This window comes from Manacus vitellinus, unplaced genomic scaffold, assembly GCF_001715985.3.
Source record: "Manacus vitellinus isolate BGI_N305 unplaced genomic scaffold, ASM171598v3 scaffold_12_pilon, whole genome shotgun sequence".
In the NCBI taxonomy this organism is placed as follows: Eukaryota; Metazoa; Chordata; class Aves; order Passeriformes; family Pipridae; genus Manacus; species Manacus vitellinus.
In genome coordinates this window covers 472,398-489,060 of record NW_021938949.1, presented here as the reverse complement: position 1 = coordinate 489,060, position 16,663 = coordinate 472,398, and the positions used below count along the sequence as shown (strand labels likewise).

The window sequence follows — 16,663 nt, the reverse complement described above, 5'->3', positions numbered from 1 at the left end:
GTGATCTTGATTAAGAAAAATAAAATAATCTTTGGGGGCTAAAACACACAGAACCACACTTATGAATATACTAAACCTAAATAATGACAATTAGCTAAAAGTTCACCATGTTGCTTTCACATCTGCTGTAGCTTCCAGCCCATCTAATCCTCAGTCACGAAGCACACTCAGTCCCAAAAGTGATGAGAACTGCTTCTCTTCCTCGGATTCATGAAATGCCAACGTGCTGTGAGCTGAGGAATCTTACTCAATGTTTGTGTTATGCAACTGCAAAAGCAAACAGTGTCACAGTTCTTGTAGGAATAATAATGTACTGACCAGAACACACAAACCCAGCTTTGGAGCTCTGCTTTGGCCTTCAAGATGCACTCCAGACACCATTATGGGACAGTTCTGGTATACTGAGTAAAGTTTGTGTTGTCTTCTGGTTGAGGTCATTTTCCCAAATACTACCAGTCCTAAAACCCTCATCTGTCACTGCAAAGACGAGTAGGGTAACAGAGTCAGGGAATGGGTCAGTGTAGTGTTAGCTAAGCTGTCCACAGCTTCCCAAAGCTGCACAGTTGGATGTTCCCAACCCCACTGTGCAGTCCCCTGCCTACGCTTTCTGGGTTTGAACAGGGTCTCCTAGAAGTTGAAGTTGTCCAACTTTCCTCCTCCCCCAAAGGTCATTGTCCCCTCAAGTCTCCACAATTTGAGCATTATCTCGAGCAAGTGGGCTGAAATAGCTGAAACTGGGGGTTTCAACCCACCTAATAAATCAAAGCACCCTTTCAAAAAAAAGGAGCAATTCAAACAGCAAAGTCAAGCTAACACAGAGTGTCCAAATCAACAGTGTAAAGCACACCCACAACTTCCATTACAATACCAGCGACTGCCATTTGAAATGGAGAATGAAAGCTCCTGCCTTACCCTGGCCATCCCCTAACAAAGCTGCTTTAGCACATGTGCTGCTCTCAAGTCACTGTCTGGATGCTGTTGTCATTGCTGCACAGAAGTTTTAGGTTATAAAACAAGGATCCACAACAGCTCTTTGCCTTGGATGAGTACTGTGATGGGGACAAACTGTTTGTTTGAACAGATGTTAACAGGTAGCGTTGCTATAATACAATATCCCCGCTTTTAGTCAGAGGGAAAACAGACTCCTCTGGAGACACACTGCATTAACAGGTGTATGGAAACAACAGTCCCTCTCCAGTCTCTTGACACTGCACATACACATCAAAGCACTCTGCAGTCAAAGTAGCTTCAAGAGCATCATGAAGTTAATATTTAAAAAGGGATAGATGACAGCTTTTTCAGACTATTCCAGAAGCCTAGAAGAGACTCAGCAAAGACATCACCATCATCATCATCAGTACTGGAAGAGAGTGTGACACAGATAAGGGAAGGGAAACAGTGGAGGAGTCACCACAGAACTGTTAGTTCAGTGCAGAGCCCTGCAGCACTAAGCACAGCTCACTGCATGGAGACAGATCTGCTTCGATGAAGTCACAATTAATGACTTTCATTTCTTTGCTGAAGCTTTTCAAAAATATTCCCGGTTAAGAATTTCATCATCCGAAAAACCTACAAGTGTATTGATTGTGATCTGTTGATCCAGAGGAATCAACCATTTCCAATTCCGTCACCTACTATCCTGGGACACGTTGCCTTTCGTTGTGCTGATGAGCAAGAAAATCAACAACAATACAATCACTGCACAGCCTGGCTCTTCCTGGCAGGCCAAGGACTGAATTCAGCAGGCCCGACCAGCCTCTGCACCCCTAAGTCATTTTGCATCTGGAAAATGCTGCTCATCAACTGGAACACAGATCTGGGAACAGGACATGCTCACACGGATCTTGGAACAGGACATGCTCACACTTCACAACCTGGAACTCCAGCGATCAGTGTTACCCTAAGATCAAGTACACCAGCATGAATGAAATGATTTGCATATGCAACTCAAATGACAGCTACTGTGAAATTCCTAGAATAGTAGGTCTTATTCCTATTGTTCAAGGCTTATACAACTTGTTCCTGTAAGAGCTTGACTATAGCTTGCCTTCTATACAATTTAGCTTTACACTCAGCATTTTGTGCAAGTTTTATTATTAGAAGACAAAAATTATAAAGATTAAGCTACCTGCAGTACTACCCTTTCATCAATGCTGGTAGAATACTGTAATAAATTTAAAGGACAATTTTCTGGAGACAAAACAGAAATCACACAGGTCAGTCTACCCTTCACCATGTACTTTTTTCCTAAGTGTAGACCCAACCACTAGATGAAACTGAAAAGGCTTTATAACCTCCTATAAAAAGCACTGGAAAAACGCAACATTCTCCAACACTGTCCCTAGTATAGGAACCTGGACTTCTCAACACTTCTTGCCAGCATTGTCCACCAAATTTGAAATTACAAGCTAGGAAAACTGCAAGAGTTGATAACATACTTTCTGTCTTATGACCCTGGATAGAATCAGAAATATACAGCTGGGAGTGTCAAAAGACTGGAATGATCAAAGATTTATAAAACAAAAAATTTAAAAATATTAAGTACATGAGTCAAAAGAATTAGTTTATATTACACCCATCAAAACTAGTTGCAAATCTCTGTCTTATAAAAGATACTGTCAATAAATTTAAAATTTTTGTTAAATTAGAATGTGTTCTCTATTCCTTTCCTCGCAGAAGCAATTCTAAAATATTGTCTTTATCAGGCATTCTAGGGCCTAAAGATGGGACAGATTTCCCACTGCTTTGGACCTCAGGGCATAACTTCTACGTTTTCAACCTTTACTTCCCAGTAATATGTTCTGATGCAAGAAGGGCCCTTCAGTTCTCTACCTTTCAAAAAGCAAATTCCTCCAGCCACAGCCACAGATCACAAGACTTACACCAAATGAATAATGCTGTTTGTTTTCCAAACAAATAAGAAATCAAGTGAAAAGTTAAGCCTTTTCAGGATGCCCCCGCCCAATAAGTCTTCATGGCCATGACATACTCCATGATTAGAATTCAGATCAAGCAAGCAGTGCAGACTACAAGGATTAAGTAAGAGAAAAATTCATCTGTGGTGTATTTTCATAGTTAAGAAGCACTACCAGGGTGAGACACACAACTACAGAGTTTCTAACAGCAGTTACAGACAACAGGTAAAGGATGAAACAAGTTAAGCTTGTACCAAGGTGTCAAAATGCTACAAGATGACACAGACTCAGCATTTTGTAGGGACTTTTGACTCCATGTCAAATTTGTTCATTCCCATATAACTGCATAAAACTTTAAAAGATTATTTTAAATAATTTGCATTTATATAGAAGAGAGAGTAAAAATAACCTGTCCCAACTGACATTTAAGATTTAAAATACAGAAACTTAATCCTCAGTACTTAGTGCGTAGTTTTAATTTAAAACATACCTTACTTATAATTCTAGCAAAGTAAAAAGGGATGATGGAAAGCCTTAGTATGAATGACATCTGTGTAAGAGCTAACATTCAGATCATTCAGGCCAAGGGGTAAAATATCTACTCTGACTTGCTAAAGTAAATCGAGAGTTTCTCAAAAAGTAGCATTTGAATTTTAGTTCTAAGTAGTAAAATAATCCCGAGGAAAATATCCTGATAGTCACTGATTCGTAATTATTACCACATATAAATTCAAAAGAAACCCTGTTCTGCTGATTGCTTCATTCAAACTTACAGGGTATCACATAGGCTCAGCATCCTACTGCAGAAGTCCAAAACACTAAAACCACTGCATTTCAGAAGTCATTAAAAACAAGCAACTCCAGGGTTACAATCATGAAACCAGTTTTATCTGCCACACAATTAAAGTAAACCAGTATGATCAAGTTACTCAGAGTAGCACTGCAGTTGTTCAAGTACTTTATGACCATCTCTAGCTCAGAAAGAGATGCTTGGATTGTAATGAATACCAGGTAACTCATCTCTGAAGTGACTTTTTGCTCTTGGCAGCATTTTTAGTATTAATGTCTTTACCCAACCACTACATTACCTATTCACAAAGGCACTAATATCAACAAAAAAAACATACTAAGAGAAAAAAGACACTCGAGAAGTCAAATACTCAGTATTTGCAGCAAGCTGATAGTGTACCAACCTTGTTATCAAACAGTTGGAAAGGAGTAATTAAAAAGTTTATCAAGTTATCATGGCCACAGCATGTCAACTTTCTAAGGTAGCCATTTAATTCTGACAGGTATTGATGGCTTTACGTTCATCTGGATATACTGACCCAATAAGAAATGTGAGACTCTGGAATACTCGTATATAGTGGCACATTTTCATACAGGTGTGACATATGTAATTTAAAGTGCCCTGACTACATTAGGGGAAGCAGATGTCCAACAACATAATACAGTACAAGGAGATGCACTGTAGCCAGGTTCATTAGGTTTTCCTTCATTTAGTGCTAAAAGACAATTCAGCTGTTTGGAGAAGCATGTACACAGTGATTTCCATGCTGCAATGCTGTAAATGTTGGTTTAAAAGAGTAATAAGACTTAAGAGTTAATTAATGAGCTTTCATGTTAATACGTAAATGCCCACATAAGCAGTGTGTATATCGCCAAGGACTTCTGATAAGTTACTTAGGTACAGAAAAGCAGCTTGTCAGTTATTTACTTACTGTTCTCTATGGTTGGATCATACGAATCAACAAACTGTCCTTCCACAAACTGAATCGTCAGTGAAGATTTTCCTGTAAAGAATGGAAAAGAGAAATATGGGTTGAAACAAGTCTTCAGGTTGTTATCACTTTACACTTACTAGTAGATACACTAATGTCTTATCTATCTAATAGCAATCTAGCCAATATGAGCTTTGTATGCTTCATTTAAAGTATCTGTACATGACAACTGACCTAGTTTTAAATTAAATGCCTATTCCTAGTAACTGGGTCTCCTGAACATTTAAAAAGCAGAGCAAAAGCTACTTGGTATGTGTTCTGCTTTTGTTTTAACAGGGCATAATTTAAACGACTCCTCCAGTTTAAAACAAATCTAAAAGCAGCAGTGTACAATCCTCACAGAACTAAATTTAACAAACTGCTATACTTGGAAGGTTTTTCTGTCAAGAAGCAAATAAAACTCAAGATCAGTTTCAGTCACTGCAAAGAAAACTTGGATAGAGTTAGCCAAATTTGGTTTGACTTGAAGATTGGACATATTTCCCATGACAAAAGGATGATCTCAAAATTCTTGAGACCAACATATTCTCCTATTAATCCTCCTACTGCCACACCACAACAGACCAGTGGATGCAGTATTTTAAGTAGTGACTGAGGGGGCATAATTGGATTTTTTTCCTTTGGAAGCCATTTAACTGCTATACTTTGGCAGACAACTTTATGTTCCAAATTTCAGTTAGAGTAATGCAAAACACCGAATTTAGTAGCAAATTGAAAAAAAACCCCAAAAACTCAGTCTTGAGAGATTTTACAAGATGGTGAAGGTAAATTAAATATTGACCATAAAAAGTTCTGCATTGACCTTTAAAGTTCTGCAACTGAAGACTTTTCAAGCATTACAATTTCCATTACAGCACATCCTTTACATTTGGGAATCTACTAGATCCTATTACATTATGTTTACTGGACAAATACACTCCTAAGAAGATTGCCAAGCTGCTTTTGGACATGAGAATATTCTTCATGCTCCTTTATATTCTTTTCATCGGCAAGAAGCACAAACAAAATATGACCTCAAGTTAAAATTTTGACTCAAGACCATCCGACTCAGTGGAAGCCTCTCAATGACTTCTTAAGTAACCAATGTTGTGGTGGAACTAAATAGTAAAATTGTTTTCAGGAATAAATTGCTTTGGATAAAGGCTGCCCACTTGCAGTGCTCAGACCACACTATGTTTAACTTTGCTGTAGAAAAGTACTTTCCTAAGTATTCCTTCAGGAGATACTAAAAAACAGTTTTCTATTTAATTTTCTGCCATGCTCAGTGTCATGAGCATGTGTATTCAAGAGTCATGCCAGCTCATTCAAGAAACAATGCTAAAAAACAAAAAATCCAGACAAATCCCAGAAAGACCAACTATCACCAAGATTTGAACGAGTTGCTTTTTCTCAGGTCATGTTCTTAGACACCATTTTCTGATCTTATCTAACAGCACCACTGAAGGTGTCACGCTCCCTGTGTATGAGTTGACAGAGGACACTGCACTTTAAACTGTTGCTCCAGCAAAGGACATTCGCCCTCCCCCCTCATTCAAAATCTTCCTAATAAGGACAGATTAGGGATTGAAACTGTGCATCCCAGGAACTGTCTGAAACTGTGTATTTTGGACAACACTTGGTGAATTTTCAAACTATTTCTTCTTCAGCTTATGAAGTTGCTACCCAGAGTTCATGCTTCCAGATTCTTTGCCAATAACAGCACATTAGGCACTCCGTTTCAATACAAATTTAACTATTTCTATATTAGGCTGTACAATATCCAAGATAAGAAGAGCTAAGTGTAGCACAGATCATCACTGAACATTTTTCCTCTCCAGAAGGATCCTAAACTAACTGAAAGACTTGATTGCTACTGTCTGTCTGTGCTAAGCCTGGGAACTGAATCCCGGGAAGGAGTGGGAGCCAACAGAAAACGCTGCATTTAACACCCAGCTGTATTAATTACTGCTTTCCTCCTAACAGTGAAAGAGGAGGAAACAAAAACAGACAAAACCAGTGTTCCAACAACTCTCCTTCTAAATTCCTCCTGGCTTGGTAACAAGCCTCTCAGTAATGATGTGCTCCTGATCATAAGAGATGCCTGCTTTCTTCCATGAGCCACAGGGAAGCTCTCCAGTCTCGGATTCTGCACCTACCCCCTGGGGATAAGTGCATGTAACAGTATCCCACTAAACCAAGGCTTCCAAAGTGGACATGAGAAATTCAAACCCCGGGTCATTAACACCCCACTGCCATGTCTCACCCATGACCAAGCTGCACTCAGAACCATGTAAACAACAGCTCGGCTTGAACTTTGTCCTACAGGTTTTATTCCAGGCCTTTGACCTATGCTCGTGGACAGGGCAGAAAATCAAGCTGACAATTTAGCTCCTATTTGCTCTTTCCCCAGAAAGATCAGGCAAGGTTTTCAGAGAGGATTGCAACACAAACATTATGTCCATGAGGCAGGGGCCAGGGAACTGCACACAACTAAATCTGCCAATGTGTTAACTCCACCTCGGAGCACGGCAGGGAGGAGGATTTGGGAAGACACCTCTGACTCCATGTGCAGACACCGCTAGCACACTTCAGCCTTAACAGGATGAGCCTGACACCAGCAGCAAAGGCTTGATTACTTGACTACTCAAGGGTGCACACCTCAGAAAGGCTCAGCTCTAATGTGCCCTCATTTGGAACGCAGCCACACATTTTTTTGTTTGTTAAGCTTTTCCTTCTTGCATCCTCCACACTGGTACATTTAACATATCCACTGTACTCAAGTTTTAGGAAAATAAACATCCATTAAGACCAAAATGAGAAGTGTCAGAAGCAGAAGCAAGGCTGGGAGCTGGGTGCAGAGCCTTGCTACGGTAACTCCAAGCACCAGATGCTCCATGGCAGAGGAGTTACAAGCAAAATCCTCCAAGTTTCCTGACTCTCCCTCTCCCTGGAGGTAGAGGAGAGAAGGGAAGGGCTGCGTGGAATGTGTTTTACGAGTGTTTAGAATACAAGTCCCAGGTGGCTGAAAGCTCAAGTTGTCCAGAAGTACCCAAAGTGTATTTGCATACACAATTCACTGTTTACGGTATTATGTGAGAGTGGTAAAAGAAAAGAGTTTTCCACTGTCAAAACAGAAAAGGAGCAGGTTTTCAGACAGAAAGCCAGTTCAAAAAATAAAGCTGTCGCGTTTCTGTTCACACCAGACCACTCACACCATGAAACCAAACGTCCCATAAACACTCTGTGCAATCACAGCACATCAGTTTGAAATGCCATTGCAACTGTCAAGGCAAAACAATTGCCAAATTGAGTTTTACTCATCTTTTTACTACTTGGACACGAGCTGTAGTATGTAATCTAGCCTTAAAATTCAAGCTTTACAACATCAGGCAATTTACCAAGCAGATGAGTAACTGAGCATGGGTGGGCTAAGAAACAGCTGCCTCCCTACAGAGGCCGTGCCCCTACTTTGCTGCACCACCACCTGCCCGCTGTCCCCGTCCCACATCCTCATTCTCCTTGCAACAGGCAGAGGGAAAGCCCAGATTCAATTCTCATAGGCAGCCAACTTCCCCCCAAACCCAGGAGACCAAAATGATGCAACCAGTCAGCGAGCAAGTCAAACAACAGCTCCACAAGCACAGCATTGTGCAAGCTCAGATGTGCAGCTGCCCTCGGACGTGGCATCGCACGCTGACAGCCACCAGCAGCACAGCCCAGTTCATCTCAACAGGAAAAATTTCTCAATGCCCAAAACCCTCCACACAAGCCACCAGCAAACAGTTTGTGGGGGGTCAAGAACAACAGCTACCGAAGAGCTGCAATTCTCTGCTCTGTTGGTGTGGTAGATGCACAGTTTCTTTAACTCATCTTTTTCTACTAAAATGCTCGCTTATGTAGTTTGCATAATCATTAAACACGTAACAACTGGCAGCATCTAATTCGCTCCTACCACAAGCCTAGCACCTTGCCTGAGTTAGCCTCTAGACTAACTTAGTAACTAGTCCTACCTATTCGGTCTTACCTACAAAACAAACCAGTTCAGGTTTTGTCACAAAAGCATTCAACAAAATGAAATGTTGTCCGTCACATCAGATTAGGTAAGTCTGTCTGCGTGCTCAACCTGCAATATCTCACACACAGCTACACTCAACCCACTACACTGCACAGAGATGGAGTTTTCATACTGAAAAATACACTTGATTTAACTTGAACATTGGGATCTTTATCTTCTTTAATGCACAATACCAAGACAAACAAAATGGAAACACTGGCATTCCCATAGAACAGATTATTCATCCTCAGAGCACAGAAGGGGACTGAACAACTTCTTGGAGCTGATGGAGGTTAACTGGGTAGGAAAGAGAATTACAGCATCCCTCTTCAACAAAGATCTTCTCACAAGATAGCAGACGATCTCAGAACCCATCACTAGCTCATCATTCATCTCAGTCCGCATCGTTACCAACTTTCTATGGTTAATTAAGATTTCCTCCCCCCAGGTGCTAATTATGGCTTTGTAGTTGCTATTTTGCTGATCATTGCTATGTAGTTCGGTGAATTATTCTAATGACTATAAAAATGATACATCTGGGTCAATAAAGAATTCTGTTTCTAAACCTCTGGAGACAGCAATGCAATGAGCAGTTTGTGTTTTACTCAGATGTAACTTAATTCTACTATTAGACTTTTAATCATGGGGAATTATCACATACAAACACAACTACTTTGAGCTGTAGTTTTATTTTTGTAGGAATTTCCTTGTGATATCAACATTATGATACCAGGATTAAAAAATTATTTTCTGATGCTTACAGACAAAACTCTTGTTGGCACACAGAGCTCAATTCCTGCAGTTGCTCATATGATACAAATGCTTGATTTGCAATAGAGAGTGGTGGCTCTCCTCTCCCAACATGCCGTCAGCTTTCCAGAGGACAGACTAAAGGTTATAATCCTGTAAGAGTTAAAGTCTGAGGACCTAAATGAGACATCTTTTGGTAACTTGATGACAGACCTCAAACATAGAAGGTCCCTTCATAACAAACCAAACAGCAGATCAACATTTCAACACAAGCTCTTTTTCAACTTCTATGGCACTCTGTCCTATTGCTCTACTGTTTCCTGCATTCTCCTGATCTATTGTTATATCAGAATATAAGGAAATAAATATGACAGTCTACAGCATGCTTTTCTAGCAAGAACTATTTCTGCTGTAAAAGAAGAGTTTCCCATGATGATCTGTAACACCAAAAGCACGAGCCTGCATGGAGATACTCATTTCCCTTCCTTCTGCATTGCACAATTTTCCTGAGGTTTATCAAAGGTATTCCTCTGCAAGCCAGAAGAAATCTGAGAGCAGTCATTTAGAAACAAAGCCAGATGGCTTCCTTTATTTTCTTCAGATTTCAAAGCAGTTGGTCAAACTCACAAACGTATTTGCAGGACCTTGCTGGGGTTGGCAGCAATGAGCCTTCAAAACACAAGCCAAGAATCCTGATGCTATCTCTAGATCATGCTTTCTGTAAGGAAAGCAAGAAGAGAGTCTATGCTTTATTCCCTGATATTTAACAGCAGGCTCACTCCATCCTACACTAGTGCTCATCTCTCAGTGTTGACTTACACTTTTGTTGCAACGTATTAGACATCCAAGCAAGTATGTGGAGAAAAATTCCATTGCTTTCCTGAAACAGCTCAGTTTTGCTTTCATTTAAGTCAGTAACCTCAGCAAAGGATTGTCAGAAGAAATGTTTTAGTTATTTTAGCACATAGTCCAGTTACCTCTGCTTGTCACCCTTGCTGGCAGAAAAACAGAGGGGGCCACTTTGCCTGCTATTTCCCTTTAAATGAGATAAACCAATTTTAATGCCACATGTCAAAGATGAAAAAGCTGTTACAAAGCTTAAAAAGAAAAATATCCAGAAAACTTCTGTGGCACACATCTCACCTGGCCATGGAATACACACATACATGGCTGCATTCAAGAAGTTTTAAATAGATCGGGGGAACTGCATCCTGGTGTTCCCTAACTACAAAGGAAATTCAGACACTCATACCCCAGACAGTCAACCTATATCTTCTCAGATAAATACCACCCTCTGTGTTCCCTTCAGACTTCCCACAGAAACTGTGCATCCCTGCAGCACCTTCTCACCTCCCTCCCCACAGGACAAGGCCTAAAATATTTCAATGGCATCAGTAGCCAGGTGGTGAGCAACTGCATTGTGCATCACTTGTATATTCTTTTATCATTATTATTTGCCTTTCCTTTTCTATCCTATTAAACTGTCTTTATCTAAACTCAAGAATTTTACCTTTTTCCCTGATTCTGTCCCCCATCCCATTTGGGGGAGTGAGTGAATAGCTGTATGGTGTTTAGCTGCTCACTGGGTTAAACCTCAACAGCTTCTAAAGGGAAGCTTATTAAGCTAAAGATCAGATCCTACCATTTCAGTTTATGAGACACTTCTAGGGAAAGAGCCTGAACTTTGTACTGATTTCCCCTCCAAAGAAGCAAAATTCAACTTGTACCTCTGGGTAGAAGCCAAGTCCTTCCCCCTATACACACACTTCAAGCAGCTCATTAGGTGTTTGAATAACTTGACCTTTCCTTGGATCAGCTGGTATGTACAACATGAAATGTCTTTGAAAGACACTTTTAGAAACTGTCATGGTTTCATCATTAAATCAGTTTTAAATGCTATGTCATTGGAAATAAAAATGTGTCTCTCTTGCTTTAGTGCATTCCATGCATTCCCCTTTTCAACCTTCATGATTTTACTTTCCACACAAGGCAACAAACATCCAACTTCCAGTCAATTTTTTCTTGCCACTAAAGATCACTGGGATGTACAACTTCAGTTACCTTTCTGCAAGACAGAAGTATCAGGACTAGCAGGGTTTAAGCGCTTCTTCAAGAAGCAGATCTTTCCAGCTGCATTCACCAGCACCAGCTCTCCATCCAGCACAGACACTGCCTGCTAAACTTCCCATTTCCATTAGAAAACAGGATAAACTCTTCCCTCTGCAAATCTCACACCAGTAAGAGAAACAGAACCCTTACCTAGATGAAAGACCTCATTCTTTCAATGGATCAGTGCTGTTCCACTGAACTGCAGGTCTTCCCTAAGAATATTCCCTGAGAAGGATCTTTATGAGGACTGGAGTCATAGGATGCCCTGTTGCCAACACTGTGGCCACCATAACTCAGTGCTTACAACCACCACCAAGCAGAGGGTTAAGTTTCTGAAAATGTCAGTAAAACTTTCATAGCATCATTTAAAAACAGAAGTTTAGGAACGTGATCCTGAGCATATTGTAATGCTGAGTAACCAAAAGCAGCTGAAATGTGTGAGGAATAGACCATCTTACCAGTACTACCAAACTGCACATGATCACAGGGCCTCAGGATCCTTTTGGAACTGTAAGAACAATAGTAAGAAATGTATTCCTCTCTTCCTTGTTGCAGGATGACAGAAGGCAAGTGCCTGACAAAATTCTGACAAGACAGTAATAGTAATATTCCCTCTCTTGGTAACATCATCCAAGCAAATAATGTGATATATATCCAGCAACTGTAGCCAAGTAGTTTCAGCCTTACTCTGAAGAAAAATCCACAGAGCTCTCCACCAACCTGCAGTAAAAGGTGGAACACACTACAGATTTGTTCCAACAAGGGCAGGCTACTTTTACAACACACTGTACAAATACATGAATCAAACTGAATAATCACTACAAGATCTTGACCACAGAAGGCAGCTCCACCCTGCAGCAGTATGTGTGACTACGAGGGGGTCAGTCAGTGTAACAGGGTTCAGCAGACTTTGGATGATCACTGGTGACACAAAGTCAACAAATGCCAGCAACGCACGTGGCACCCAAAAACTGACGCTCCTGGAAAGCACGTGGCTCCCAGCATCCAACACCAGCACACAGACTATCCACTTGCCATGACCTGCACTGCTGGAAGTCCCCAAAGCTGCACGAAGCACCAGGTACCGCAGTACTAACCCTGACAACACCAACAGCTCCTAGCACAAACAGGGAAGGTGGTCCTTAGGGATACCGACAAAGAGTCACACTGACTCCCTCTTCCACCCGTGGAGGAGGACACGGTCAACTCCACCACATCTCTGTCAACAAATGCACCGACAGACACTGAGGCAGTCTTGATAAGTTGAGCCTTGACCACTTCTTCTGTGCTAGACCAATGCTGCTGTGGATCTAGACATAACCATAAAAACCAGTGTGCCTGAACTGCTCCTTCCTCTACAAAAACTGTCCGTCTCCCCACCACCAGGCTCAGATCAACTTTTGTTGCTACTGTTGTCTCTTTCTGTTTCAACTCTAGATCTTTGAATTAACTATACAGGCATCTTCCATGTTACTTCTGTTTCAGAATGTGAAGCCCCTCCCCTATTTTAATCAGGGTGGAGTAAAGCCACTATCTCTTAAATGCCATCCTCATACCCTTGCCCTTTATCCAGCTGGAGTTAGTCATTAACCCCTCCCCACTAACGTTGGCTGCAAGACTTCTGCATTTACACACTTGCCTGATCGACCCAAGAGTAGCCTCTGAATACAGAGGACAATCTGTTAACAGTATGGAAAGGTCAAAGTAATAATATACTAAAATCACAGCATGACAGATAAGGGTAAAACACCAGGGAAAAAAAAAAAAAAAAGGACTCTGAGGTAAGAACAACACCATGCAGAATAGCAAAAGAATCACTAGAGCCCCCAACCTTGGGAAAAGCAAAGGGAATTTAAGCCAAAGATCTGTCAGATATGACCTGATAGAGTTGATTTAGCCGTAGGGCAAAGAAGGTATAATAGGTAAGCCCTGTTTGCTGTGTCATACTATCAAGTTCTTGCCTGTCGCAACAGCCAGCTGGCTTTGTTACCTTCCTAACCAGCACGTATCCAGCTGGTGGCTCACAAGGTACTTCACATTAAGCAATTTTGGGCAAGATTCATACTTTTCACTTAAAAGTACTCTCACTTTTTATGCTGTCTAGTACAAAACCATCACAATACAGAGCTCTCACCTCTTCAGGGAAGAACAAAACCAGGAAAAACACAGAACTGACATTCTGTGAAAACTGAAAAAAATCACCACCCCATCTCACTCCCACCCTCCCCCAAGCACCTGAAGTCAGCCCAGGGGTATAACTGAGGATGACACTTGTGACCTGACATTAAACTCATTTTTCCAGTTTGACTCTCTTTCACAAGTCAAGTCTCTTCCAGCCAGTTCAGCTCCAGTATCTGAGGAAGTACTTGCCAAGAGAAGCTGGATTGTTCCTTCCCCAGCACCCCACCAGCACATCCATGCAGCTTGGACAACGAGTGAGCTACATTTTCAGGCAACTTAATTTCAGGTCATCCTTCAGGAGACAGAGCAGCACATTGTATTTACCTGCTGTAGAGGTGTCTGCACAGCAACCCAACAGTTCTGCAGTTCTCATCCTCTATCCTACCCCCGTACTTGGGGATAAAAGCATGCAGTTGAGGAAGGACAAGCAGAGAAATGGTTTAGGTGTCCTAAGACTCCTTGATACACTCTGTATAAAGAACATGATTTTGAAGCATTCCGACAACTTATTCATCCCTGCCTTACTGTTCAAAAAACCTTGAATTACCTTACATTTGAACCACTTTTAGACTTCGGTTTAGCAACCACAGAAGGTTTATAAAGAATCTTGACAACTTTCTTCTCAAAACATGACAAAAAAAGTTAAGCCAGCATTTATTCATCAAATGAAGCAAGCACCTATTAGAAACAGCCACTTCCAAGAAAGCAGTGCAGAAGAAGGTACTTTGGCAAACTAACAAACACGGTGCTTGTTTATATGCACGTTGCAAAGCAGAAACTTCCAGTTCTAATTAAAAAAAAAAATGCTAATTTTGAAACAGATTTCAAACACCAAAAATTTGTTATTGATGGAATAACAAGCCTTAAAGCAAAATACACTTTACTGCATTAATGTCAAGTGCTTGATTGTTTTGACAGTTTGTGGGACAGATTTAATAAGAGTTTTCCTACATATTATGCATCCCAGTTCTTTTGCATACAGCACGAGTACCTTTAAAGGAGGTCATACATATTGAATGAAGTTTTGGCAATACAATCTGACAAGCTGTTGAAGCTAGACAGATGTATCCCACTAACTCCGGAGACAATGTTGTCAAGAGACACTTTCATATCCTAATTTCGTATTACACTTGAACATGTTCACACCCACACACTGAAGACCACTTATATATTCTCTCTTTTCCCCAAATTAAAATTAATTTAACTCAATACTCCACAAAATACAAAAAGTAACCAGCTAAGATTTGATATACATGCTCCTCTGGTTCCTGTAATCTAAATTACCGAAGAACACTGACAACCATCCCAGAAATACTCACCCCCTCAATCTTTAAGACTTCAGTGCAATATTAAAAAAGCATGCTGAATGAAAAATTTGCTGTTTAAAGGATAATCTATCAGGGAATTGTGATTTCTTCACGTGATATCTGTTTAATACAGAAGGACCAGAACTAGTCACACATTAGGATCTTTCATTCCTTAAAAGCCCTTCAGAAATCATTCACTTAGTCTCATGCCTCATAACCTTTGGCCATTATCCACAAACTCTTGATGATTTCATCCAAATCAAACTGGTATACATTTCCTCCTCATGTTCTAGTTTCAAGTTCTCTAATTCATGTAAGAAGTCCCATAAGAAATTCCATGTAACTTCCCTTTTGCAGGAGCCCCCAAGTCTCAAGCTATTTTTTGCTTGTCCTGTCTTCATCTTGATTGGCACATTGTGTTTGATAATCCAAAACCTGCACTTTGAGAACCTCTATCATCTGTTTACACCACTACCTTTTTCACCATTGTCTCATCTCACATCCTTTATACTTCAAATGTACATGTCCAGCGTGGCAAACTGAGGAAGAACCAGAGCATCTAAACAATTAAGTAGCTGTGAGTCATCTTTGTGCTGCAAGTGTTGATAAACACAACAAAAGGAGGGTCAACCAGGTTGAGGAATCAACTGGTATTTTGAGGAAACATAATTTGTAAGGTATTCTACCAAACACTGATAACCACAATGAAAAAGCAACAAGAGCCCCGAGATTTGTTTCCTCTGGTTTTCCAAGCAGGAAGGCAATCAGTGACTCTGAATGCCTTGCACTTCATTGTACAGGCTGCAGCACGATGGGGGTCAGTCTCTTCTCCCAAAAAACAGGCAAAAGAGAAACCAGCCCCAAGTTGTGCCAGGGAAGGTTTTGACTGGATATTAGGAAAAATTTCTTCACGGAAAGGGTTGTCGAGCACTGGCACAGCTTGCCCAGGGAAGCAGTTGAGTCACCATCCCTGGAGGTATTTAAAAGATGAATAGATGTGGCACTGAGGGACATGGTTTAGTGGTGGGCTTGGCAGTGGTGGGTTAACAGCTGGACTCGATCTCAGAGGTCTTTTCCAAACTAAACAATTCCATGAGTGTAGTGTGGAGCTCTGCCTTTGATCCATTGAAACATCTTTACTACCAAGTGTTTCCAGATAATTCAAGATCAGATCACTTGAGGCATCATCTGAATTTGAAGACTTTCAGAAGAAGGTTTAGAATTACCCCTGGTCAAACATTTGACTTTTCCTCGATTTCACATGGAACAATTAGATTTAACTACAGAAGGTTATTTAAACAAGGACCTTGAAAATCTGGATTTCTTCAGAGCTCCCTCATGCACGTTTCACCACCTGCACAAGGCCATCTTTTTCCACCAGGAGAACAACTCCAGTTCAGAAGGCCCGTTGTGGAAAGTTTACAAAAAAGCTTATCTGGGCTGGCAGAGGAAAACATTTACAGATGTGATTTCATAACAGGTCTGACAGAAGAAAAGTCTGCTCGGCCACAAAGAGCCTACTCCACCCTGCCCCAAACAGCCCATGCTCCTGCCCCATCCCCTCTGTCAGGGCTGCACTTGCAGAGC

The 16,663-nt window shown here is 40.9% G+C and overlaps 1 protein-coding gene across 1 annotated transcript in view; it reads right to left on the bottom strand.

Moving 5' to 3' along the window:
* Nucleotides 1–16,663, bottom strand: part of RHEB (Ras homolog, mTORC1 binding) — a 38,555-nt gene that overhangs the window by 15,586 nt on the left and 6,306 nt on the right. The window contains exon 3 of the mRNA XM_029957800.1: nt 4,637–4,708. Within this exon, the coding sequence (XP_029813660.1) occupies nt 4,637–4,708 (72 nt within the window). The remainder of the gene's footprint in view (nt 1–4,636; nt 4,709–16,663) is intronic.